A 25213-nucleotide genomic window follows, 5' to 3' on the forward strand; every position below is an offset into this window, starting at 1 on the left:
GAAGCTAAATTAAACATAGGAATATGGGGAGAGGCTAGGCGTGCGATTCTGGCTAGCTGAGGGGTTTGTGTGTGAGTGTTTGTGTGTATGTGTGTGGGGGGGGGGGGAGGTAGTTTGTTCGCCTCCCTACTCTGCTAAATCCTTCCTGAGACATTTCGGCTAGATAATTGGAGAGGCAGATTTACCCGTCACTCACTGCTAGTTTCCATTAAAAACCAAGGCCCAATTTATAGACTAATCCTGACTTAAGGTAAACAACAATAATCATCCCCCTCTCTCTATCTTTCTCTCTCTATCCTTATCTCTTTCTCCTGACTCTCTCTTTCCCTCATGCTCGCCTCTTTCTCAGTTTTTTTCTCTCGCGGCATCTGAAATCAAACTATCCATTCTAAAGCTTTTAATCAAACTATCCATTCTAAAGCTTTTAATCAAACTATCCATTCTAAAGCTTTTAATCAAACTATCCATTCTAAAGCTTTTAATCAAACTATCCATTCTAAAGCTTTTAATCAAACTATCCATTCTAAAGCTTTTAATCAAACTATCCATTCTAAAGCTTTTAATCAAACTATCAATTCTAAAGTTTGAAATCAAACTATCCATTCTAAAGCTTGAAATCAAACTATCCATTCTAAAGCTTTTAATCAAACTATCAATTCTAAAGTTTGAAATCAAACTATCCATTCTAAAGCTTGAAATCAAACTATCCATTCTAAAGTTTGAAATCAAAGTATCCATTCTAAAGCTTGAAATCAAACTATCCATTCTAAAGTTTGAAATCAAACTATCAATTCTAAAGTTTGAAATCAAACTATCCATTCACATACAAATACTACACACACACACACACACACACACACACACACACACACACACACACACACACACACACACACACACACACACACACACACACACACACACACACGCTCTGCATGCAGGGGGAGTCTCCACTGCGTGAGTGAGTGACACAGAGTGACAGGCGCGTCTGTCGACATGGCGATATGCAAAAAAGCTGCATATTCACCATAATTGAATTTTCATAAGCACATGCACAGACACACAGAGACAAACACACAGACACACAGAGACACACACACAGACACACAGAGACACACACACACAGCCGGGCCCATGCCAACGTGTGCATCTGCTTCAGAAAGCATGCTGCGGCCACTAGATCATCCTGTCTTGCTCTCTCGTTCTCTCTTTTCTTTTTGTCTCTGTATTTTCTCCATCCCTCGCTTAAGCCGATTGGCTTTAGCTGAGAACAAAGACAGAATTAAAGGCTGGTAAGCAATCCGGCCATTCTCTTCTCGCTGGCTCTCTCTCACACACACACACACACACACACACACACACACACACACACACACACACGCACACACACGCACACACGCACACACACGCACACACGCACACACACGCACACACGCACACACACGCACGCACGCGCACGCACGCACGCACACACACACACACACACACACAGGCACGCACTTGAAAAATGGGTTGTCTCCTCCTCTCCCTCCTCTCCTCAAGGCTCAGTGGGGCAGGACTGCTCAAGCACTCCCAGGGAGGCTAGCTGTTAGCCTGCTAGCCATTAGCATTGATCATTTGATCCCAGAACCTAATGCAGTGTGACAAGCAGCAAAGCCAACCTCATTGTCGGTCTCGCATTTAACGTGTGGCGTGTGCAATAGAGTTGAGGTCACATAGAATGGGACAAAGATGCATGCACTGACATGGTAGCACATTGACTGAACATACCTGTGCATGAACGGCACAAAGCCCACGCTCGTCTATCTAACCTCCCAAAGGGTTGCCCACTCCTCCCTTCCCTTCCTCTATAAAAGAGTAGCCGGTGGTTAAACCATGGCACAAAGTCATCCATTGTGAGTGGGCGTAAAACCCTTTCAATTACTGTGATAGGATCAGGTCTGGGACAGGCAGGGTGATAAGAGCAGCCCATTCCATTATGGCCAGCCTTTAGTAGAGGTCACCCTCTCCTCAACCCTCAGGGTGTCTGTCCACTAACCAAGCCTGGCTATCAACATCTCACACAGAGGGCAGCACCCACTGTCTGTTACTGTCTGTCTGTCTGTCTGTCTGTTATAGTGCCTTCGGAAAGTATTCAGACACCTTGCCTTTTCCACATTTTGTTACGTTACAGCCTTAATTCTAAAATGGATTAAAAAAATTATAATCCTCAGCAATCTACACACAATACCCTATAATGACAAAGTGAAAATAGGTTTTTAGATGTTTTTGCAAATGAATTAAATTTAAAAAACAGAAATACCTTATTTACATAAGAATTCATCCCCTTTGCTATAAGACTTGAAATTGAGCTCAGGTGCATCCTGTTTCTATTGATCATCCTTGAGATGTTTCCACACCTTAATTGGAGTCCACCTGTGGTAAATTCAATTGATTGGACATGATTTGGAAAGGCACACACCTGTCTATATAAGGTCCCACAGTTGACAGTGCATGTCAGAGCAAAAACCAAGCCATGAGGTTGAAGGAATTGTCCGTAGAGCTCAGAGACAGGATTGTGTTGAGGCACTGATCTGGGGAAGGGTACCAAAACATGTATGCAGCATTGAAGGTCCCCAAGAACACATTGGCCTCCATCATTCTTAAATGGAAGAAGTTTGGTGTCACGCCCTGACCTGAGAGAGAGGGTTTGTTTCTCTGCGGTTAGGTCAGGGTGTGGGGTGGGCATTCTATGTGTTAGTTTCTATGTTTTGGCCGGGTGTGGTTTCCAATCAGAGGCAGGTGTCTATCGTTGTCTCTGATTGGAAGCCATACTTAGGCAGCCTTTTTCCACCTGTGTTTGTGAGATCTTGATTTTGTACTGCTCGTATTTAGCCTGCAAGATGTGACGGTCATTTGTATTTGTTTATTATTTTGTTTAAGTGTTCCAATTTAAAATAAAGATGAACTCTCACCACGCTGCACCTTGGTCTAATCCTTTGGACGATCGTTACATTTGGAACCATCAAAACTCTTCTTAGAGTGGCCGCCCGGCCAAACTGAGCATTCGGGGGAGAAGGGCCTTGGTCAGGGAGGTGACCAAGAAATTGATGGTCACTCTGACAGAGCTCTAGAGTTCCTCTGTGGAGATGGGAGAACCTTCCAGAAGGACAACCATCTCTGCAGCACTCCACCAATCAGGCCTTTATGGTAGAGTGGCCAGACGGAAGCCACTCCTCAGTAAAAGGCACATGACAGCCCGCTTGGAGTTTGCCAAAAGGCACCTGAAGACTCTCAGACCATGAGAAACAAGATTTCTGGTCTGATGAAACCAAGATTGAACGCTTTGGCCTGAATGCCAAGCGTCACATCTGGAGGAAACCTGGCACCATCCCTACGGTGAAGCATGGTGGTGGCAGCATCATGTTGTGGGGTTGTTTTTCAGCGACAGGGACTGGGATCAGGATCGAGGCAAAGATGAACAGAGCAAAGTACAGAGAGATCCTTGATGAAAACCTGCTCTAGAGCGCTCAGGATCTCCGACTGGGGTGAATGTTCACCTTCCAATAGGACAACGACCCTAAGCACACAGCCAAGACAACACAGGAGTGGCTTCGGGACAAGTCTCTGAATGTCCTTGAGTGGCCCAGCCAGAGCCCGGACTTGAACCTGATCGAATATCTCTGGAGAGACCTGAAATTAGCTGTGCAGCAACGCTCCCCATCCAACCTGACAGAGCTTGAGAGGACCTGCAGAGAAGAATGGGAGAAACTCCCCAAATACAGGTGTGCCAAGCTTGTAGCGTCATATCCAAGAAGACTCGATGCTGTAATCGCTGCCAAAGGTGCTTCAACAAAGTACTGAGTAAAGGGTCTGAATACTTATGTAAATGTTAGATTTTCATTTTTTTATATCTATTAAAATTAGCAAAAATGTCTAAAATCCTGTTTTTGCTTTGTCATTATGGGGTATTGTGTGTAGATTGATGAGGGAAAAAAACGATTTAATACATCTTAGAATAAGGCTGTAACATAACAAAATGTGGAAAAAGTACCGTAATTTCCGGACTATTAAGAGCACCTGAATATAAGCCGCACCCACTGAATTAAAATTATGATTTTTTTTTTCAACATAAATAAGCCGCACATGTCTATAAGCCGCAGGTGCCTACCGGTACATTGAAAAAATTAACTTTACACAGGCTTTAATGAAACACGGCTTGTAACAAAAATAAATAGGCTTTAACGAAACAGGGCTTGTAACAAAAAATAAAAAATTAGCAGTAAGCTTTAGTTGTCTTTTTGCACTGAGTCAATTCCTCACGCTGCTGTTTCCAACGTCTTATCATCGACTCATTAAGACCAAGCTCCCGTGCAGCAGCTCTATTTCCTTTTCCAACAGCCAGATCAATCGCCTTCAACTTGAAAGCTGCATCATATGCATTTCTCCGTGTCTTTGCCATGATGAGGGTGACAAAATGACTACCGTAATCAGAATGATGGGAAGTTTGAGAGCACTCGATTTAATCTAAACAGTAAACAAAAAAGTTGTTTGACCTTAACCCGTTCGGCAATTTCATTGGTCTAATGAAAGCTTCATGCCGCCAAAAAACTGAACACGTCACAGAATGTGTTTTTTTGGGAAAAAAAAAATGTAAGCGGGAAAAATCCATATATTAGCCGCGTCATTGTTTAAGCCGCGAGGTTCAAAGCTGGGAAAAAAGTTGCGGCTTATAGTCCAGAATTTACGGTAAAGGGGTCTGAATACTTTCTGAAGGCACTGTATACACTGTTACTGTATGTACTGTCTGTCTTATGTACTGTCTGTGTGTCTGTGTGTGTCTGTGTGTCTGTGTGTCTGTGTGTCTGTCCGTCTGTCCGTCTGTGTGTCTCTGTCTGTGTGTCTCTGTGTGTCTGTGTCTGTGTGTCTCTGTCTGTGTGTCTCTGCGTGTCTGTGTGTGTGTCTCTGTGTGTCTGTGTGTCTCTCTGTCTGTGTGTCTCTCTGTCTGTGTGTCTCTCTGTCTGTGTGTCTCTTTGTGTCTGTGTGTCTCTCTGTCCGTGTGTCTCTTTGTGTCTGTGTGTCTCTTTTGTCTGTGTGTCTGTGTGTCTCTGTCTGTGTGTCTGTGTGTCTCTGTCTGTGTGTCTGTGTGTCTCTGTGTGTCTGTGTCTGTGTGTCTGTGTGTCTCTGTCTGTGTGTCTCTGCGTGTCTGTGTGTCTCTCTGTGTGTGTGTCTCTCTGTCTGTGTGTCTCTCTGTCTGTGTGTCTCTCTGTCTGTGTGTCTCTATGTGTCTGTGTGTCTCTGTGTGTCTCTGTCTGTCTGTGTGTCTCTGTCTGTCTGTGTGTCTCTGTCTGTGTCTCTCTGTCTGTGTCTCTCTGTCTGTGTGTCTCTCTGTCTGTGTATCTGTGTGTCTCTGTGTGTGTGTCTCTGTGTGTCTCTGTCTGTGTGTCTCTCTGTCTGTGTGTCTGTGTGTGTGTCTCTACGTATGTTATGGACTTTATGTCCCACATAGAACCTCCACCGATGTCTCACCTTGTAGCAGTGATGTTCCAGGCGCGGTGGCTTCGGGAATGTTATCCCGGCTGTAAATGGAATGGAGGAATTCTGGAGTGCAGTCATTCTCATCTGTGATGTGAACCACCACCTATAGGGAAGGACAGAGGAGAGAGGGTTAACTTGGAGCGGCGATGGGCTGGTGTCTATGGAAGTTCTTCTTTGTGTGAAGCTTTCAGATGACAGTCATTTACACAATATGTGATTGTGTATGTAAGTGTTTGTGTGTATGTGTGTTTTCTCGGGCGTGCTAGCTGGGTTAATATAAATGAGTGCGTGGGAGGACGAGGACCTAGTGGTAGTCAGGCACAGCTGCAGCCCAACCCTCTGAGCCGCTCCCCGGCCAAGCGGAACACAACATCACACAAACGCGCACGCGTATGCACGCAAACACACTCACTCTTACAGATGCATGCACTCACATTTACACTGAATCTCTGTGCACACACACATCATTTTTTTATAGCTGTAAATATGACAGTCCTGAGGCGTAAGGAAGAGAGAGAGATCCAAAGGAGAGAGAGATAATTAAGGGGGAAGAGAAAAAGAGAGAAAGAAAAACTAGGAAGATAGCGAAAGAGAGAAAGAAAGGGGGGGGCAGAAAGAGGAAAAGATAGATAATGATAGGGCAAGATGGTGGTAGAGATTGAGTTAGAGAGATAGATAGGGAAAGAGAGTGAGAGAGGTAAAGAGAGGAGGGGTAGTCCAGAGGTTCCCTGAGCAGTGTTAGTCATGCTGGATCCTCCCCCTCCAGTCTCCCACATGGGGGTGTTATCTCTGGGGACCAGCCGTGCCAGGGGGGAGACTGCTGCTCCCAACGGGGAGAGAGGTGGGCACACAGAGCATGCATGGCAGACAGGCATGGCAGACAGGGGGCTGGAGAAGCCAGCGTGGGCCCCAGCATGGAACCATGACTAGGCTAACACACTCAACACACTCACATCAACTCTCACACTGTCAGTCTGAAATGAAGGAACTAACACAAACTTCAATGGAACTTTGAAAATGCAAAAACTCCAACACCATATTTGACAAACCTTCAAAATCTGAAACAAATTGTTATCCTTTTTTTGTACTTTTACAGCTTTTAAGTTATATCTAATTGGTAGTTACAGTCTTGTCCCATCACTGCAACTCCCATTCGGACTCGGGAGAGAGCGATACGTCCTCCGAAACACGACCATGCCGAGGCCCGCTGCTTCTTGACACACTGCTCACTTAACCCGGAAGCCAGCCGCATGTGTAGGAGGAAACACCATCCAGCTGGCGACTGAGTCAGCTTGCAGGCGTCCGGCCCGCCACAAGGAGTCGCTCGAGCGCGATGGGACAAGGAAATCCTGGCAGGCCAAACTCTCGTCTAACTCGGATGATGCTGGGCAAATTGTGCGCTACCTCATGGTTCTCCCGATCATGGCCCGTTGTGATATAGCCCGGAATCGAACCAGGGTCTGTAGTGATGCCTCTAGCACTGAGATGCAATGCCTTAGACTGCTGCTCCACTCGGGAGGCCACAAATTGAAATCCAAACTTGATGTCAATGCGAGACTAAGTGAAAATTCGACTTATGTGGAAGTTAGGATTCGCCCCAAAGACAACAATAACTCCAAACTCCAAACAATAAGGTTATGCTTGGCATCGATAGACTGACACAAAATGTCTGACTCTTCCCCTAGTGCATCAATTCAATCAGGCTGATTTAAAACAGAGAGCTGTCCATTCTAGCCACTATTTCTACGTTCTAACCTGTGGGTAACACTATGAAGCCCTCCCTCTCTCCACTCCTCCAAACCCGGCAGACTGGATCCCCCTCTCACTCATACCTAATCACCAGCACTCCCTGGGAATCCCAATCCCTGTTAGAAAAACACCCTGTCTGTTAAGACCCTCTTGGAGAGTCCCCACACACTGTGCGCCTGGTCCAACAGGAGCCTGGTCTCATACTGCTGCCGTACTGTGTATGTGTGTGTGTTTGTGTGTTGTGTTTGTGTGTGTGTGTCTGTGTGCGTGGCAGAAAGTGAGAGTATTAGTGATAATAAGAGCTAGTACAAGTGCTTAAGGAAGATTAGGAGGAGAAGCTGGGAGCGGAGAGAGATGGGGAGGAGAGAGAGGGAAAGAGACATGGAACTCTATGGGATGCCTGCTCCTCTTCATACTCCTACCCCATGGGCTTGTATTAATGATAGCAGAGAGAGAGAGAAACAGAGGCAGAGAGAGACAGAGAGGAAAGACATAAAGATAGGGAGAGAGAGCAAACGGATTGAGGTCTTGACCACAGATGGTGTGAGTTTTGGACAGAGGAAGGTGACCGTGACTGGTGCCCAGCTTATTGCCAGATTGTGGAGCCTGTTTATGTTGGTGTGTGTTGTGTCTGTACGTGTGCACTGTTACTTCTGTGTTTAATGCATGTGTGTGTACATGCAAGAGTTTCTGTGTTTGTCTACTCACGTTGTACATGTTTGTTTGTGTGTGTGTGTTTGTGGTGCCAAAGTGTTCCTCTGTGTCCAGCACACATTGGCCACAGGGTCCTGCCTGGTTGCCAGGCACACGTTGGCCACAGGGTCCTGCCTGGTTGCCAAGTCCATCTAAACAACTCAATCAGTGGATGTGAACATCTGACAAACAAAGATGGCCGCCCCGGGGGATTCCAATACGCCAGTTTCACAACAGCTTACCTCAACTGCCCTTGTGGGAAAGGAAACTGAAGCCAAACAAGGGGTTAGGACACACCTGTTCTCATTTAGGTAAAAGGTTATTTTTAAATCTGAGGGAGACGTCATACAATATGATGTTAATTGTAAAGCCTGAGATGATTATCTTCACATAATAGGATAGCAAAGATAAACAACCTTCTGAATAAATAAAAACAACAATTGTCTCTCTGTCTTTTTACCCAGAATCTCACTGTATCTGTACTGAAGCTAGACGGCACCTATTTCTATTTCCAAACTTACCACTGAGGTCACAGTCCAATCACCTGAACAGAATCACCATGCTTCACTGGCTGGTTCTCCATACTGTTGTTCTCCATTATGTGACCAGGGCTGGCTCTCCATACTGTTGTTCTCCATTATGTGACCATGGCTGGCTCTCCATACTGTTGTTCTCCATTATGTGACCACGGCTGACTCTCCATACTGTTGTTCTCCATTATGTGACCAGGGCTGGCTCTCCATACTGTTGTTCTCCATTATGTGACCACGGCTGACTCTCCATACTGTTGTTCTCCATTATGTGACCAGGGTTGGCTCTCCATACTGTTGTTCTCCATTATGTGACCAGGGCTGGCTCTCCATACTGTTGTTCTCCATTATGTGACCATGGCTGGCTCTCCATACTGTTGTTCTCCATTATGTGACCACGGCTGACTCTCCATACTGTTGTTCTCCATTATGTGACCAGGGCTGGCTCTCCATACTGTTGTTCTCCATTATGTGACCACGGCTGACTCTCCATACTGTTGTTCTCCATTATGTGACCAGGGCTGGCTCTCCATACTGTTGTTCTCCATTATGTGACCAGGGCTGGCTCTCCATACTGTTGTTCTCCATTATGTGACCAGGGCTGGCTCTCCATACTGTTGTTCTCCATTATGTGACCGCGGCTGGCTCTCCATACTGTTGTTCTCCATTATGTGACCACGGCTGACTCTCCATACTGTTGTTCTCCATTATGTGACCAGGGCTGGCTCTCCATACTGTTGTTCTCCATTATGTGACCAGGGCTGACTCTCCATACTGTTGTTCTCCATTATGTGACCAGGGTTGGCTCTCCATACTGTTGTTCTCCATTATGTGACCAGGGCTGGCTCTCCATACTGTTGTTCTCCATTATGTGACCAGGGCTGGCTCTCCATACTGTTGTTCTCCATTATGTGACCAGGGCTGGCTCTCCATACTGTTGTTCTCCATTATGTGACCACGGCTGACTCTCCATACTGTTGTTCTCCATTATGTGACCAGGGCTGGCTCTCCATACTGTTGTTCTCCATTATGTGACCAGGGCTGGCTCTCCATACTGTTGTTCTCCATTATGTGACCAGGGCTGGCTCTCCATACTGTTGTTCTCCATTATGTGACCAGGGCTGGCTCTCCATACTGTTGTTCTCCATTATGTGACCAGGGCTGGCTCTCCATACTGTTGTTCTCCATTATGTGACCAGGGCTGGCTCTCCATACTGTTGTTCTCCATTATGTGACCAGGGCTGGCTCTCCATACTGTTGTTCTCCATTATGTGACCACGGCTGACTCTCCATACTGTTGTTCTCCATTATGTGACCACGGCTGACTCTCCATACTGTTGTTCTCCATTATGTGACCAGGGCTGGCTCTCCATACTGTTGTTCTCCATTATGTGACCGCGGCTGGCTCTCCATACTGTTGTTCTCCATTATGTGACCGCGGCTGGCTCTCCATACTGTTGTTCTCCATTATGTGACCACGGCTGGCTCTCCATACTGTTGTTCTCCATTATGTGACCAGGGCTGGCTCTCCATACTGTTGTTCTCCATTATGTGACCAGGGCTGGCTCTCCATACTGTTGTTCTCCATTATGTGACCACGGCTGGCTCTCCATACTGTTGTTCTCCATTATGTGACCAGGGTTGGCTCTCCATACTGTTGTTCTCCATTATGTGACCATGGCTGGCTCTCCATACTGTTGTTCTCCATTATGTGACCGCGGCTGACTCTCCATACTGTTGTTCTCCATTATGTGACCACGGCTGACTCTCCATACTGTTGTTCTCCATTATGTGACCGCGGCTGACTCTCCATACTGTTGTTCTCCATTATGTGACCACGGCTGACTCTCCATACTGTTGTTCTCCATTATGTGACCAGGGCTGGCTCTCCATACTGTTGTTCTCCATTATGTGACCGCGGCTGACTCTCCATACTGTTGTTCTCCATTATGTGACCACGGCTGACTCTCCATACTGTTGTTCTCCATTATGTGACCAGGGCTGGCTCTCCATACTGTTGTTCTCCATTATGTGACCGCGGCTGGCTCTCCATACTGTTGTTCTCCATTATGTGACCGCGGCTGGCTCTCCATACTGTTGTTCTCCATTATGTGACCGCGGCTGGCTCTCCATACTGTTGTTCTCCATTATGTGACCGCGGCTGGCTCTCCATACTGTTGTTCTCCATTATGTGACCAGGGCTGGGGAGCAGCATAGTGGGGCAGGTTGGACGTTCTCTACTGCAGCTGACCATGGCTATAGTTGATGTTTCCTCAAATGGGTCTATTCCCCATCAATACTACTCCAACGGAAAGTACACACACACACACACACACACACCTTCAGAGCCACATGCATAGCTCATTGGAGTGAATTAGCTAAGCTGACTGTAGCGGGCCTAACGGGAACTGGTGGATTAGTGAGGATGCCATTTGTGTGTATAAGCCAGACATCTGGGTAGGAGCAGGTGTGTATAGAGGTGAGTGGGTACTGTTTATATGTAACTGTGTGTGCGTGCGTGCATGCGTGCGTGTGTGTGTGTGTGTGTGCGTGTGTGTGTGTGTGTGTGTGTGTGTGTGCGTGCGTGTGTGCGTGCATGTGCGTATGTGTGTGTATAGTTACGTGTGTGTACCTCTGCCACACCGCTGAGGCCTGTGTCTGGCTCGGAGGCCCTGACTTGCAGTGTGTGGAGTGTGTGTCCACTCTCAAAGTCCACTGTCCGGGTGAGGCTGACAGCTCCACTCTCCTGGTTGACACTGAACAGGTTGCCAGGGTTCACCAGCAGCATGTAGGACAGAGTCTTCCTCTGGAAGGAGATGGCCCCCACCATCGCCACACTGCAGGGGGAAACAGGAACGGGATGTCATAAGGAGATACAGTATACAGGAAGTGATGTCATCGGGAGACGCATTAGAATAGATGTGATGTCATAAGGAGACACACTCACGAATGAAATGAATGAAATAGATCTCCAGGGAGCAAGAAATGATCCATCTTCAGTCTGATATCATCACTCTCATCTCATCCATAGCATCTTTATTAAGACACACGGACACACTTGCACCTACCACACCCACGCAAATAGGCACATGCACGCTCATGCACTGACACGCACGCACACGCACACAGTGAGGAGGGTGGGCAGGAGATGAATACATTGTGCCCCAGTCACCAGAGGCCTGAGGAGGCAGGTTCAGACACACACTTTGCCCTTCATGTTTATCCTAAAGTTTATTTTAATACATATTTGAATTAGCCACACTTTGATATTCTGAGCCCCGGGACAAAATGATGCATCTGCGTCCCTCCTTCGCCCCCACCTTCATAACCTCCCTCCCCCCTTCCCAACACATGACACATAATGCAGAGGAATCATCCACGTTCACACAATCCTTTGGCTTCCCCTCTAATGAGCAGCAGAGGCGGCACACAAACACACACATACACACACACATACACACACACACACACACACACACACAAACACTCACACTCACACTCAAACTCACACACACACACACACACACACACACACACACACACACACACACACACACACACACACATACATAACAAGCACAATACACAAGCAAAAATACATGTACACACACATATGCAGAACACACGCATTCATTGGTTCACTGATTGGTTCACTGATATCCCACCTCCCCCATTGTGAAATGCATGGTCTGGTGCACCCTGTCCCTTCCCTCATCCTATTCCTAACCCACATCCAGCAGTTATCCCTGTCCAATGTCACCTGTAAAACCCTAGTTCATTCACCTTTCTTGTAATCTCTAATCGCAGCCTATTCCCCATATAGTGCACTAGGTGGCTCTGGTCAAAAGTAGTCCATAATATGGGTAATTGGGATTAGCCCATTCCAATCTCTCCAAACCAGGTTATACTCACGCTTGGCCCACGGGCGTGTTCTCTGGGACAGTCAGGGTGTAGGAGGCGTTGGTGAACTGTGGGGGGCGGAACCCTGCCAGAATAGCCACTGTTGCAGTGGGACCCTTCCTGCCCTGCGTGTCGACCGCCTGCACCCTCAGCATGTACTCCCTGCTGGGGGTCAGGGGTCGGCCGGTGGTCCTGACCTCCCCAGAGCTGCGGTCCACCTCAAACGAATCCTCGCCGCCTAGTTACAGGATATAAACAACACGTATAAACACACAGACACACATGGTTCTTCCAAGTGACTCAAAGGTTTTCTTGAAGGGATAGTTGACCCCCAAATTAAAGTTGTTCTGTGTTTTCACACCTCAACACACAGCTTGCCCCGGGGTCTTATAGACAATCATGTGAGTGATATCATGTAGCAGAGACAGCTGCGCAGAAATTGACATCCCTAAGACATTGCTGAATTCTTGGGCTGGGGGGCTGGTGTGTGTGTTTATTTGTGTATAGAGATGGGGGTAGAGGACCCTTCTGCCAGCTGGGGCTGTGTGTGTGCGGTGTGTGTGTGTGTGTGTGTGTGTGTGTGTGTGTGTGTGTGTGTGTGTGTGTGTGTGTGTGTGTGTGTGTGTGTGTGTGTGTGTGTGTGTGTGTGCGTGATCGGGTTAACATCCAGCCTCTGATCTTTCTCTGAGGAGAACAGGACGACAGGGTCATCTTAACCCATGTCCCCCTGGGCAGCAGCATCAATGGAAGAGAAAGAGAGAGAAGAGGAGGAAGAGAGAGAGAGAGAGAGAGAGAGAAGAGGAGGAGGAAGAGAGAGAGAGAGAAGAGGAGGAGGAAGAGAGAGAGAGAAGAGGAGGAGGAAGAGAGAGAGAGAGAGAGAGAGAGAGAAGAGTAGGAAGAGAGAGAGAGAAGAGGAGGAGGAAGAGAAAGAGAGAGACGATGAGGAGGAGGAGGAGGAAGAGAAAGAGAGAGAAGAGTAGGAGGAGGAAGAGAGAGAGAAAAGAGGAGGCGGAGGAGGAAGGGAAAGAGAGAAAAGAGGAGGAGGAAGAGAAAGAGAGAGAAGAGGAGAGGGAGGAAGAAAGAGAGGAAGAGGAGGAGGAGGAAGAGAAAGAGAGAGAAGAGGAGGCGGAGGAGGAAGGGAAAGAGAGAAAAGAGGAGGAGGAAGAGAAAGAGAGAGAAGAGGAGAGGGAGGAAGAAAGAGAGGAAGAGGAGGAGGAGGAAGAGAAAGAGAGAGAAGAGGAGGAGGAAGCGGAATAGGAGGAACACAGCTGCTGGTAGCCAGGGACATGTAGCTAATCACAGCTGCATTGTTCCTGTCACTCACTTCTTTTGGATTTTTCATTATTTCATTTTTTTATTTTATTCAATCTATATCTATTTTATTTTTTCTTTGTTTATAATTTAATGTACATTATCGCTGTCTTAGGGATGTCCAACACCTGAGTACCCTAAAAATAGAACACTTGCATGTCATCCTTTCATTAAATGCTTTTATCTCATCAGAGTTTAGCTATCTAATCTAATCAAATGTAATGTAAAATGGACACTATTTAAACGTTGTATCAATTCAATCATAATTTTGATCGACATTTCACTCACCGTCCAGTAGCAGGAAGTGGGCGTTTCCTATTGTGCCATCTCGTTGGCGGGCGGTAAGGCGGTAGACCACAGAGCCTGGTGCGGCGTCAGGTCCCACTGCGCCCAGGTAGGGCTGAGGGAACATGCCCCACTGCAGGTCTGCCAGGGTGGGCACACTAAGGGTCAGCCTGCAGAGGTACCACTCATCCCCTACAGACACAGAAAAGATAAAGAGATTAAGGGTCAGGGTCAAACATGAAAGATAACAGTTGGTACAGTCAGGGGGACGTGGAATCACTACTAAGAGGTTGTCTGGATGAATTGTAGGCATATGAGCTAAATGCATTCTGGGAAAGTGGAGGACTAGTGTCTGCTGAAGCCCCTAATCCTTTGATGATGATGTCATTGGGTCTGAGTCCTCCTTTTAGCCAAAAACAAACCATGTCTGTGCCACTTCCACCATTGGGCTTTGACTTTTCCAAACACATCCATCCATCTCTCCCTTTCAAAGTGTTTGCGATCCCTGGCACAATCTCCTTAATCTTATTTGCCTCTCAAAATCAATTTCCCAACAATCCGCTGGTGACCCCCGACAGCAGCCACAGCACTTGGATGACGCTGGGCCCATTCTCTGGGTGGAGACAAATGGCCAGATGCGACATGGCTGATAGGTTCTGTGTTTCCATCCCAGGCTGAAGGGTTCTCCCTCCCTCGTCTGTTTCCTCACTAGCAGCTATCTGCTATCTGCTGTCTGAGACTGTCGCTTCCCCCAAGGCCTTAACAGTCAGTGAAAAGAATGACATTTTCTTTACAAACCCATCACCCTCTCTTTCTATCACTCTTCAGACGAGCATGTTTCCCACAAAACGAGAGAGAGAGAGAGAGAGAGAGAGAGAGAGAGAGAGAGAAGGGGAGAAATAGAGAGAGAGGAAAGAGGTGGGGAGGGGCAGAAAGCAAGCAAGTGCTCTCGGAAGGTGTTCAGAAGTTCAGAAAAGACTCAGAGAAGGGGACTCCAGGCAAACAGACGCTGTGTGTTGTTGCTGTTTGTCGTCTGGTTTTGGGAGAGTTTGTTTTGTCTGCAGACTTGTGCTTCGTGTTGGAGCGAAGGAGAGACAACAGCAAATAAGAGGGAGCTTCACATCTGAGGGACGCAGGGAAGCGGCGGGTAAAAAGAGAGGGAGAAGAAAAGAGGAAGAGGGGAGGAAGACACAGGGGAGGGTGGAAGCCTTCTTGACAGGTCTTTTCAGCACAAGGCTCTAGATTCTTGTATTGCCATTTTGTAATTCAGTGGATGGACGTGGTTGTTTTGTTTGGCGCTGTTAGGCTTATACACCGGTTGGCTATGTATGAATTCCTCCACAGACATAATGACTCTTCATAATGACAGCGGTGTCTTGATCCTTGTTCCACGCGACTGAGCACGCACTAAGTACATGCCAAACACACGCATATATATACATAAATGCATACAAATGGCTGACTTAGGGTTGGCTCAGTGGGCTTTAACCATTAAACCGTGCCTGGCGGTCAAAATGCAAGGGATGAGGAGAGTTAAACACAAGTGTCAGTGTCATGACCATGGGAATGATCACTACCTGTACATATACTGCTCACAGAGGAGAGATGAATCTCTTACAGTACGTACATCCACCACAGGTCTCTCTCTCTCTCTCTCTCTCTCTCTCTCTCTCTCTCTGCTTCATCTGTCACCAGGGCCATCCATGCCTCTCTCTCTCCTTCTCTTTTCTCCACCAAACTAGCAGAACTAAAAGGCAGCCAACAGATCCACCTCGTCAGTGTTCCGTGAGAGTGGATCAGTCGACAAAGCGGACAAAGCTCCACACGTGTCTGTTACCGCCTTTCTAACCACGTAAGATCCGATGGTAACCAGGCGAAATCGCCCCAGATACGATACACACCCGCCGTATTAATAGCCCAGTGACACTCGTCTGAGTCCACCCAAAGCTGTCTCCTCATTTGAATATCCATTTGGCCGATGTCACGGATTGTTATGCAAATCGGGGAATAAAAGGGGAAAATTGTGTTTGTTTTCTTCCCCCTGATTTGATACACAGTGAATTAGAGATGCAGCCGTGCAAAAGAGGCCAGTATTGACGGAGCGAGAATGAGATTGCATTCAAGTGGTCTTTATGTGTCTGACATCAGATGAAGATGACACATTTGAGTGGGGCCCAATTTGTGTCAGTACATTGACAGTGTTGTCCAATAACAGCCTACCAAAATGATATGAGTCTTCAACTGAAGAAGTAATGACGGAATGGGGAAGATTCTTTCAGACCTCCATGAAGTACCAACGTAAGGTAGGGGCTAGGAGTTGTCCTTTAACCATTACCTTAAATAAAGGGGGTGATTGAGAGAGGGGACACCCATCCCATTTCCCTAAGCCCCCAGGTCCCTCTTGGCCCCTTGTGATCCCTCTCAGACCTGACAGAGATGGTGTGTGGTGTCTGGTGGCGTGATGCCGCTAGAACACACACCTGTGAGAGGACTGGAGGGAGATCAGAGGTATCACTGTTACCTGAGACCACCTGAGGTACAATACAGAGGGTAAGAGTCATGCAGCTGAGCTAGGATTACACACACATACACACTGTTTGGTACATACGTACACACAGATTTATACTCCCACAACGCCCCTGGGGAGGTCACATAGGTGTGTGTGTGTTTGTGTGAATGACAGCATGGGATGTGTCGCCTTGGTGACTCACAGAGCGCAGGTGTTCCCATGAGTCCAGTCTCCGTGGCAGCAGGTTAAGTCTTTGTGACATTTGAACACACACGCATGCAGGCATCTCACGTAATTGCCTGTCCTTGCTGGCCTGGCAGGGAGTTGACACTGTGTGTGTGTGTGTGTGTGTGTGTGTGTGTGTGTGTGTGTGTGTGTGTGTGTGTGTGTGTGTGTGTGTGTGTGTGTGTGTGTGTGTGTGTGTGTGTGTGTGTGTGTGTGTCAGAATCTAAAAAGAGTCTCCCTTTCACGCACGATTAACTACTCAATGATGTGGATCTCACTTTTGTTTTAATGACATGCATAATTACGTTTCAAATCAAGAGCTTTTGTCTCCTCTAAAACCATGTGATACACAGTGAAACTCTTTAAGAGGAGACCAGTGTAAGGAGGAGATAGTGAGAGAGAGAGAGAGAGAGAGAGAGAGAGAGAGAGAGAGAGGGAGAGAGAGAGAGCGAGAGAGAGAGAGAGAGAGAGAGAGAGAGAGAGAAGAGAGAGCGACAGAGAGAGAGAGAGAGAGAGAGATAAAGGGGGAGAGAGAGCGACAGAGAGAGAGAGAGAGAGAGAGAGAGAGAGAGAGCGACAGAGAGAGAGAGAGAAAAGAGAGAGCGACAGAGGAAAAGAGAGAGATAAAAGGAGATAGACAGGGAGAGATGCTCAACGTGTGAGAGAAACCACAGAGAAAGTTGTAACATCCTCTATACTTATATTACAGCTAGTTAGTGGATAATTGGCTGTGTCAATATTAGACCATCAAAAGAGACTGTCACCAAATCTTCAAAAAGGTGGGGTATAGTGGCCATTGGGTAGCTACTGAGAGGAATATTTTGAGGGAGGAGAGTCATTGAGGGACAAACCACCTCTGTTGTAGGAGCTGGGAACCCTGCTCCCCATCTGCTCCCTGGTAGCCAGTGGACTGAGGCGTTATGCATCCTAATTAATGATCTTCTAGACTGGCCCACTTTCCCCCCTGCATGCACACACAATTTTTAAAAGTTTAAAACCTGATGGGTGGAGCAGAAGGAGAGAGAGAGCGAGAGAGAGAGAGAGAGAGAGAGAGAGAGAGAGAGAGGGAGAGAGAGAGAGAAAGAGATGAGAAGATAGAAGTCAAGAGAGATGAGAGAGAGATAACAACATAGAAAGGGGAGAATGGATGGAAACGGGAAATCATTATATTCACTCCCCTCTGTTCATTTAACACAGACAGCCTGATCTCACTGTGAACGTCCCCTGGTATTTCTGGTACCTAAAGTGGACAGAGGAACAGGACAGCCCTACTGTACTAATACCATCACTCCCCTCATTTCTCAAATCCTCCTCTCATTTCTTCACATTTCACCCTCGGTTGACTTTTACTGCCCAAACCTAATGATATTCCAAACGCTCAACTGGTTTAACATAGCTAAGCAACCAGTCTGATGATGTAAATGCAATACTCCATGAAATACAAGAGAAAGACAGCAGGAATAAGTTATTCTATTTTCTCCCCTGACAAAGCCACAAACAAACAGGCATTGAGAAACATGAGGGGAAAATGAATACATTTCAGCCACAGACAGAACTGTGCAGTGTGTGTGTGTTTGTTTTTGTGTTTGTGTGTGTGTGTGTGTGTGTGTGTGTGTTTTCTGATAAACCCCGAGGCTGTGTGTGGATGGAGCCCTCCCCACTACACACTCATCCACACACAGACAATCAAATGCAGAGGAGACATAGCTGCTCATGTATGTCCCTGCATGTCCTGTGGAGTGACAGGGCACGATCCCGCCCTCTCTCTTACTCCTCCTGGACTCTGGTCTCCCAGCACCTCGTGAACACATTAGATCCTAACTAACTACCACAACCAATAGCCTCCCGTGTCATGCCTGTCTCTCTGGAATGAGAGGCCCACAGGGGGCTGCCCCCTCCTTGCCTGACCACAATGTAGTATTTCACCACTCGAGGACCGTGGACGCCCGTGAGTGAGTGAGCGAGCGAGTCCTCACAGTCGACACAACACGGAAACTCAATTAGAGCCCTTCTGTGGTCGGGTGTGGATGGGGAATGGAGGGTTAGGGGAGGAACAGAGGTTATAATGGGGTTTCTGCTCCGAGCTACACTAATAGCGTTCTCCACTCCACCCAGAGTGTGTGACCTCTCAAGGTGAGTTATCAACAGCAAGAGCCTCAGGCTGCTTCTACATGGGGTGTGTCTCCGTCAGAGGAGGCTGGCGGGAGGAGCTATAGGAGGACGGGCTTATTGTAATGGCTGGAATGGAATGAATGGAACAGACTCAAATATGTGCTTTTCATATGTTTTATGCTTTTGATACCGTTCCATTATTCCATTCCATCCATTACAATGAGCCCGTCCTCCTATAGCTCCTCCCGCCAGCCTCCTCTGGTCTCCATAGTCTAAAATGGCCTTCTCTCGGAGTTGATTTTCTGCATAACTCTGGTGCAGTTGGTGGTTGACTCGGCGGGCATGTTGTCTCCCTCCCACCGGCATCACTGGCCCACTGAGTCAGCCACAGCTATGACTCCTCACCAGATGGCGTCGACGGCACCATGTGGCGGGGAACATAAGAGCAATCAAACAAGACGCCTCTACACCAACTGTTTACATCAACTAACCATCTTATAGTCTCTATCACTTGTTTCCCCACAGGTAGATACAGTATATTCTCTTTTCTCATATCCAGTATTCATTAGCAAGTAGGGAAATGTATAGTGTGACAAGGGGTCATTTACTTCAGCACACTCACTGTGCTCGTACTTCCTGGTAAGCACTGCTCGTCCTCACTGCGGAGTATAGATTGCTTCCCCCCACCAACGACACTGGGATCGTCTGAACTCTCCCAACTCTATATGCGGCTGGCGTCGGTGCGGTAGAAGACAGAGTCTGGGTGGATAAGCCGGATCCAGGGGTTTGATTTTCCCAATAACTCCTAGGAATGGAATCAATCGCTCCAGAGGAGTTGAGAGGCTGGATCCAAAGCCGGAGTGAAAACCAAGCTCTCTGTCTTTGATGGCAGAGTGAAAAACAGTTGGATTTATTTATCTGATCCCCAATCTCGATGCTGTGTGAGAGGGGGTCTGCGAGGGAGGATTGGAGAAGGCCATCATGGGAAATTGGGTCAAAGGCCAAAGCCTGTCTGTGGAGCAGTGGTAGGATGATACAACCGTGGCTCGTGCGCATGCACACGCACACGCACACGCACACACACACACACACACACACACACACACACACACACACACACACACACACACACACACACACACACATAAACTACTACTTCTATTCAGAGGCAAATCCACTCGTCTTGCCAACCAAATCCCCCCTAAACACTCACATACAGTATACATTCACATTAAGTCCCTGCCAGTGGAAGGGCAGTGACTATAGTTATTAAATGTCCTTGGGGAACTTTTCAATGCTGTCAGACTTCTTGTCATGAGGATTTTACAGTTGAATTCATTCTCCTTTAGTTTGTGTGGTTGAGTGTAGGAGGTACAGCTGCTGTAATCTCAACTGCCATAAGAGAAGTTTGTGATGGTGAGACTACTTCTGCAAGAGTTACGCCCAAAGATAAAATGAGAGAAGAAAGGAGAGAACATGAAAGAGTGGATAAAGCGACGCAAGGCTCAGTATTCCAAAATGTATTTTATAAAAAGTATTTCAAAGTCACCTCAGAGAGAGAGAAAATCTAAGAGAGAGACAGAGAGAGAGAATGCGTGAGAGTGTGTGTGTGGGAGAGAGAGAAAGAGAGAGACAGCGAGAGAGAGAGAGAGAGAGAGAGAGAAAGACAGAGAGACAGCGAGAAAGAGAGAGTGTGTGGGAGAGAGAGAGAAAGACAGAGAGACAGAGAGCGAGAGACAGAGAGAGAGAGAGACAGGAGGGAGAGAGAGACAGGAGAGAGAGAAAGAGAATCAGAGGTCAAGAAAGAGAGAAAAACGACAGAGGGGTAGCTCTCAGAAGGTTTTCACTCATCTAACACTCATTCTTTCTTTTATGTCTTAAATCTCTCTCTACCCTTACCACCATACCTCAATAATTCAACTTTTACATCTACTGAAAAACCGAAATATGCAGACTCTCACAAGCAGTGAAAGAAAATACATTGTGATCTAAAACATGGAAACTGTCGGTTAAATTATGAATATCTGAGGACTTTTGTCAGACATAAAAAAATAAAACAGTACATTTTTTAAGTGGCAACTCATTCGTTATTGATGTGTTATATCAAGAAATTTCTCTGTAGAAACTGACAATTGTGGAAGTGTGTTTAGGGAGGCGAGGTGTGTGTGTGTGTGTGTGTGTGTGTGTGTGTGTGTGTGTGTGTGTGTGTGTGTGTGTGTGTGTGTGTGTGTCTGCTTGTTGAGGGGTTATGTTGTATTTAATAGAATCAGCCATATAACTTTAAGTGAGCAACACAATCACATTTCATGTAGGCATTCACAGGTCCAAATTCAGTTGATTATCTCACTGTGTCAATGTCAACATCAGCAGGAGGGTGTGAACAGCTGAACCCAGACCTGCCTACAGGATTTGGATCTGCCACAGCTGCCTACAGTGCCTGTCTTCAATCACCTGACATCTACACCAACCATGGGTGACAGAACGATACACATACAGTGCTGTACACACACACACACACAAAGAGGTGTTATTGCAAACAAACACACACACACTTACCCAGATGTAGCGCTGATGGGCAAACACAAACACCTCAGGTGACATGGGGTTGAAAAGAACACAATGTATGCGTGTTGTGTGTGTGTGTGTGTGTGTGTGTGTGTGTGTGTGTGTGTGTGTGTGTGTGTGTGTGTGTGTGTGTGTGTGTGTGTGTGTGTGTGTGTGTGTGTGTGTGTGTGTGTGTGTGTGTGTGTGTGTGTGTGTGTGTTTGTTCTGGTCAGGCACTGGTGGACAGGGACAGATAGGGGAGGCAAACTCACTGACCCTGAGCATCTCATCGACTGCAAGAACACCACACTAGACAGCAAGCGACTTGTGTGTGTGCCTGTGTGTGTCTCGCTCTGGTTGTCTGAGTGTGTTTGTGTGTGTCTGATTTCTTCACTTTCTGATGAGACTCCCTCTACTGGAGCTCTGTGTGTGTGTGTGTGTGTGTGTGTGTGTGTGTGTGTGTGTGTGTGTGTGTGTGTGTGTGTGTGTGTGTGTGTGTGTGTGTGTGTGTGTGTGTGTGTTTATTGTGTGTGTTATTGTGTTATTGTGTGTGTGGCTGTGTGTTATTGTGTGAGTGGCTGTGTGTTATTGTGTGAGTGGCTGTGTGTTATTGTGTGAGTGGCTGTGTGTTATTGTGTTATTGTGTGTGTGGCTGTGTGTTATTGTGTGAGTGGCTGTGTGTTATTGTGTGAGTGGCTGTGTGTTATTGTGTGAGTGGTTGTGTGTTATTGTGTGTTATTGTGTGTGTGGCTGTGTGTTATTGTGTGTGTGGCTGTGTGTTATTGTGTGTGTGGCTGTGTGTTATTGTGTGAGTGGCTGTGTGTTATTGTGTGAGTGGCTGTGTGTTATTGTGTGAGTGGTTGTGTGTTATTGTGTGAGTGGCTGTGTGTTATTGTGTGAGTGGCTGTGTGTTATTGTGTGAGTGGCTGTGTGTTATTGTGTGAGTGGCTGTGTGTTATTGTGTGAGTGGCTGTGTGTTATTGTGTGTTATTGTGTGTGTGGCTGTGTGTTATTGTGTGAGTGGCTGTGTGTTATTGTGTGAGTGGCTGTGTGTTATTGTGTGAGTGGCTGTGTGTTATTGTGTGAGTGGCTGTGTGTTATTGTGTGAGTGGTTGTGTGTTATTGTGTGAGTGGCTGTGTGTTATTGTGTGAGTGGCTGTGTGTTATTGTGTGAGTGGCTGTGTGTTATTGTGTGAGTGGCTGTGTGTTATTGTGTGAGTGGCTGTGTGTTATTGTGTGTGTGGCTGTGTGTTATTGTGTGAGTGGCTGTGTGTTATTGTGTGAGTGGCTGTGTGTTATTGTGTGTTATTGTGTGTTATTGTGTGTTATTGTGTGTTATTGTGTGTGTGGCTGTGTGTTATTGTGTGAGTGGCTGTGTGTTATTGTGTGTTATTGTGTGTGTGGCTGTGTGTTATTGTGTGAGTGGCTGTGTGTTATTGTGTGTTATTGTGTGTGTGGCTGTGTGTTATTGTGTGAGTGGCTGTGTGTTATTGTGTGATTGGCTGTGTGTTATTGTGTGTGTGGCTGTGTGTTATTGTGTGAGTGGATGTGTGTTATTGTGTGTGTGGCTGTGTGTTATTGTGTGTGTGGCTGTGTGTTATTGTGTGAGTGGCTGTGTGTTATTGTGTGAGTGGCTGTGTGTTATTGTGTGTGTGGCTGTGTGTTATTGTGTGAGTGGCTGTGTGTTATTGTGTGTGTTGCTGTGTGTTATTGTGTGTGTGGCTGTGTGTTATTGTGTGAGTGGCTGTGTGTTATTGTGTGAGTGGCTGTGTGTTATTGTGTGTGTGGCTGTGTGTTATTGTGTGAGTGGCTGTGTGTTATTGTGTGAGTGGCTGTGTGTTCTTGTGTGTGTGGCTGTGTGTTATTGTGTGAGTGGCTGTGTGTTATTGTGTGAGTGGCTGTGTGTTATTGTGTGAGTGGCTGTGTGTTATTGTGTGTGTGGCTGTGTGTTATTGTGTGAGTGGCTGTGTGTTATTGTGTGAGTGGCTGTGTGTTATTGTGTGAGTGGCTGTGTGTTATTGTGTGAGTGGCTGTGTGTTATTGTGTGTGTGGCTGTGTGTTATTGTGTGAGTGGCTGTGTGTTATTGTGTGAGTGGCTGTGTGTTATTGTGTGAGTGGCTGTGTGTTATTGTGTGATTGGCTGTGTGTTATTGTGTGTGTGGCTGTGTGTTATTGTGTGAGTGGCTGTGTGTTATTGTGTGAGTGGCTGTGTGTTATTGTGTGAGTGGCTGTGTGTTATTGTGTGAGTGGCTGTGTGTTATTGTGTGTGTGGCTGTGTGTTATTGTGTGAGTGGCTGTGTGTTATTGTGTGAGTGGCTGTGTGTTATTGTGTGTTATTGTGTGAGTGGCTATGTGTTATTGTGTGTTATTGTGTGAGTGGCTGTGTGTTATTGTGTGTTATTGTGTGAGTGGCTGTGTGTTATTGTGTGTTATTGTGTGTTATTGTGTGAGTGGCTGTGTGTTATTGTGTGAGTGGCTGTGTGTTATTGTGTGAGTGGCTGTGTGTTATTGTGTGAGTGGCTGTGTGTTATTGTGTGTGTGGCTGTGTGTTATTGTGTGAGTGGCTGTGTGTTATTGTGTGAGTGGCTGTGTGTTATTGTGTGTTATTGTGTGAGTGGCTGTGTGTTATTGTGTGTTATTGTGTGAGTGGCTGTGTGTTATTGTGTTTTATTGTGTGAGTGGCTGTGTGTTATTGTGTTATTGTGTGAGTGGCTGTGTGTTATTGTGTGTTATTGTGTGAGTGGCTGTGTGTTATTGTGTGAGTGGCTGTGTGTTATTGTGTGAGTGGCTGTGTGTTATTGTGTGAGTGGTTGTGTGTTATTGTGTGAGTGGCTGTGTGTTATTGTGTGAGTGGCTGTGTGTTATTGTGTGAGTGGCTGTGTGTTATTGTGTGAGTGGCTGTGTGTTATTGTGTGAGTGGCTGTGTGTTATTGTGTGTGTGGCTGTGTGTTATTGTGTGAGTGGCTGTGTGTTATTGTGTGAGTGGCTGTGTGTTATTGTGTGTTATTGTGTGTTATGGTGTGTTATTGTGTGTTATTGTGTGTGTGGCTGTGTGTTATTGTGTGAGTGGCTGTGTGTTATTGTGTGTTATTGTGTGTGTGGCTGTGTGTTATTGTGTGAGTGGCTGTGTGTTATTGTGTGTTATTGTGTGTGTGGCTGTGTGTTATTGTGTGAGTGGCTGTGTGTTATTGTGTGATTGGCTGTGTGTTATTGTGTGTGTGGCTGTGTGTTATTGTGTGAGTGGATGTGTGTTATTGTGTGTGTGGCTGTGTGTTATTGTGTGTGTGGCTGTGTGTTATTGTGTGAGTGGCTGTGTGTTATTGTGTGAGTGGCTGTGTGTTATTGTGTGTGTGGCTGTGTGTTATTGTGTGAGTGGCTGTGTGTTATTGTGTGTGTTGCTGTGTGTTATTGTGTGTGTGGCTGTGTGTTATTGTGTGAGTGGCTGTGTGTTATTGTGTGAGTGGCTGTGTGTTATTGTGTGTGTGGCTGTGTGTTATTGTGTGAGTGGCTGTGTGTTATTGTGTGAGTGGCTGTGTGTTATTGTGTGAGTGGCTGTGTGTTATTGTGTGATTGGCTGTGTGTTATTGTGTGTGTGGCTGTGTGTTATTGTGTGAGTGGCTGTGTGTTATTGTGTGAGTGGCTGTGTGTTATTGTGTGAGTGGCTGTGTGTTATTGTGTGAGTGGCTGTGTGTTATTGTGTGAGTGGCTGTGTGTTATTGTGTGTGTGGCTGTGTGTTATTGTGTGAGTGGCTGTGTGTTATTGTGTGAGTGGCTGTGTGTTATTGTGTGTTATTGTGTGAGTGGCTATGTGTTATTGTGTGTTATTGTGTGAGTGGCT

At 46.6% G+C, this 25213-nt stretch overlaps 1 protein-coding gene across 1 annotated transcript in view; it reads right to left on the minus strand.

The window, feature by feature from the left end:
* si:dkey-22o22.2 (neural-cadherin) overlaps window positions 1-25213 on the minus strand; it is a 116220-nt gene that overhangs the window by 44426 nt on the left and 46581 nt on the right. The window contains exons 2-5 of the mRNA XM_014200922.3: window positions 13989-14177; window positions 12402-12627; window positions 11122-11326; window positions 5509-5620 (exon numbers count right to left, since the gene is read on the minus strand). Coding sequence (XP_014056397.3) covers window positions 5509-5620; window positions 11122-11326; window positions 12402-12627; window positions 13989-14177 — 732 coding nt within the window. The remainder of the gene's footprint in view (window positions 1-5508; window positions 5621-11121; window positions 11327-12401; window positions 12628-13988; window positions 14178-25213) is intronic.

Source organism: Salmo salar, chromosome 05 (genome assembly GCF_965601325.2).
Source record: "Salmo salar chromosome 05, fSalSal1, whole genome shotgun sequence".
In the NCBI taxonomy this organism is placed as follows: Eukaryota; Metazoa; Chordata; class Actinopteri; order Salmoniformes; family Salmonidae; genus Salmo; species Salmo salar.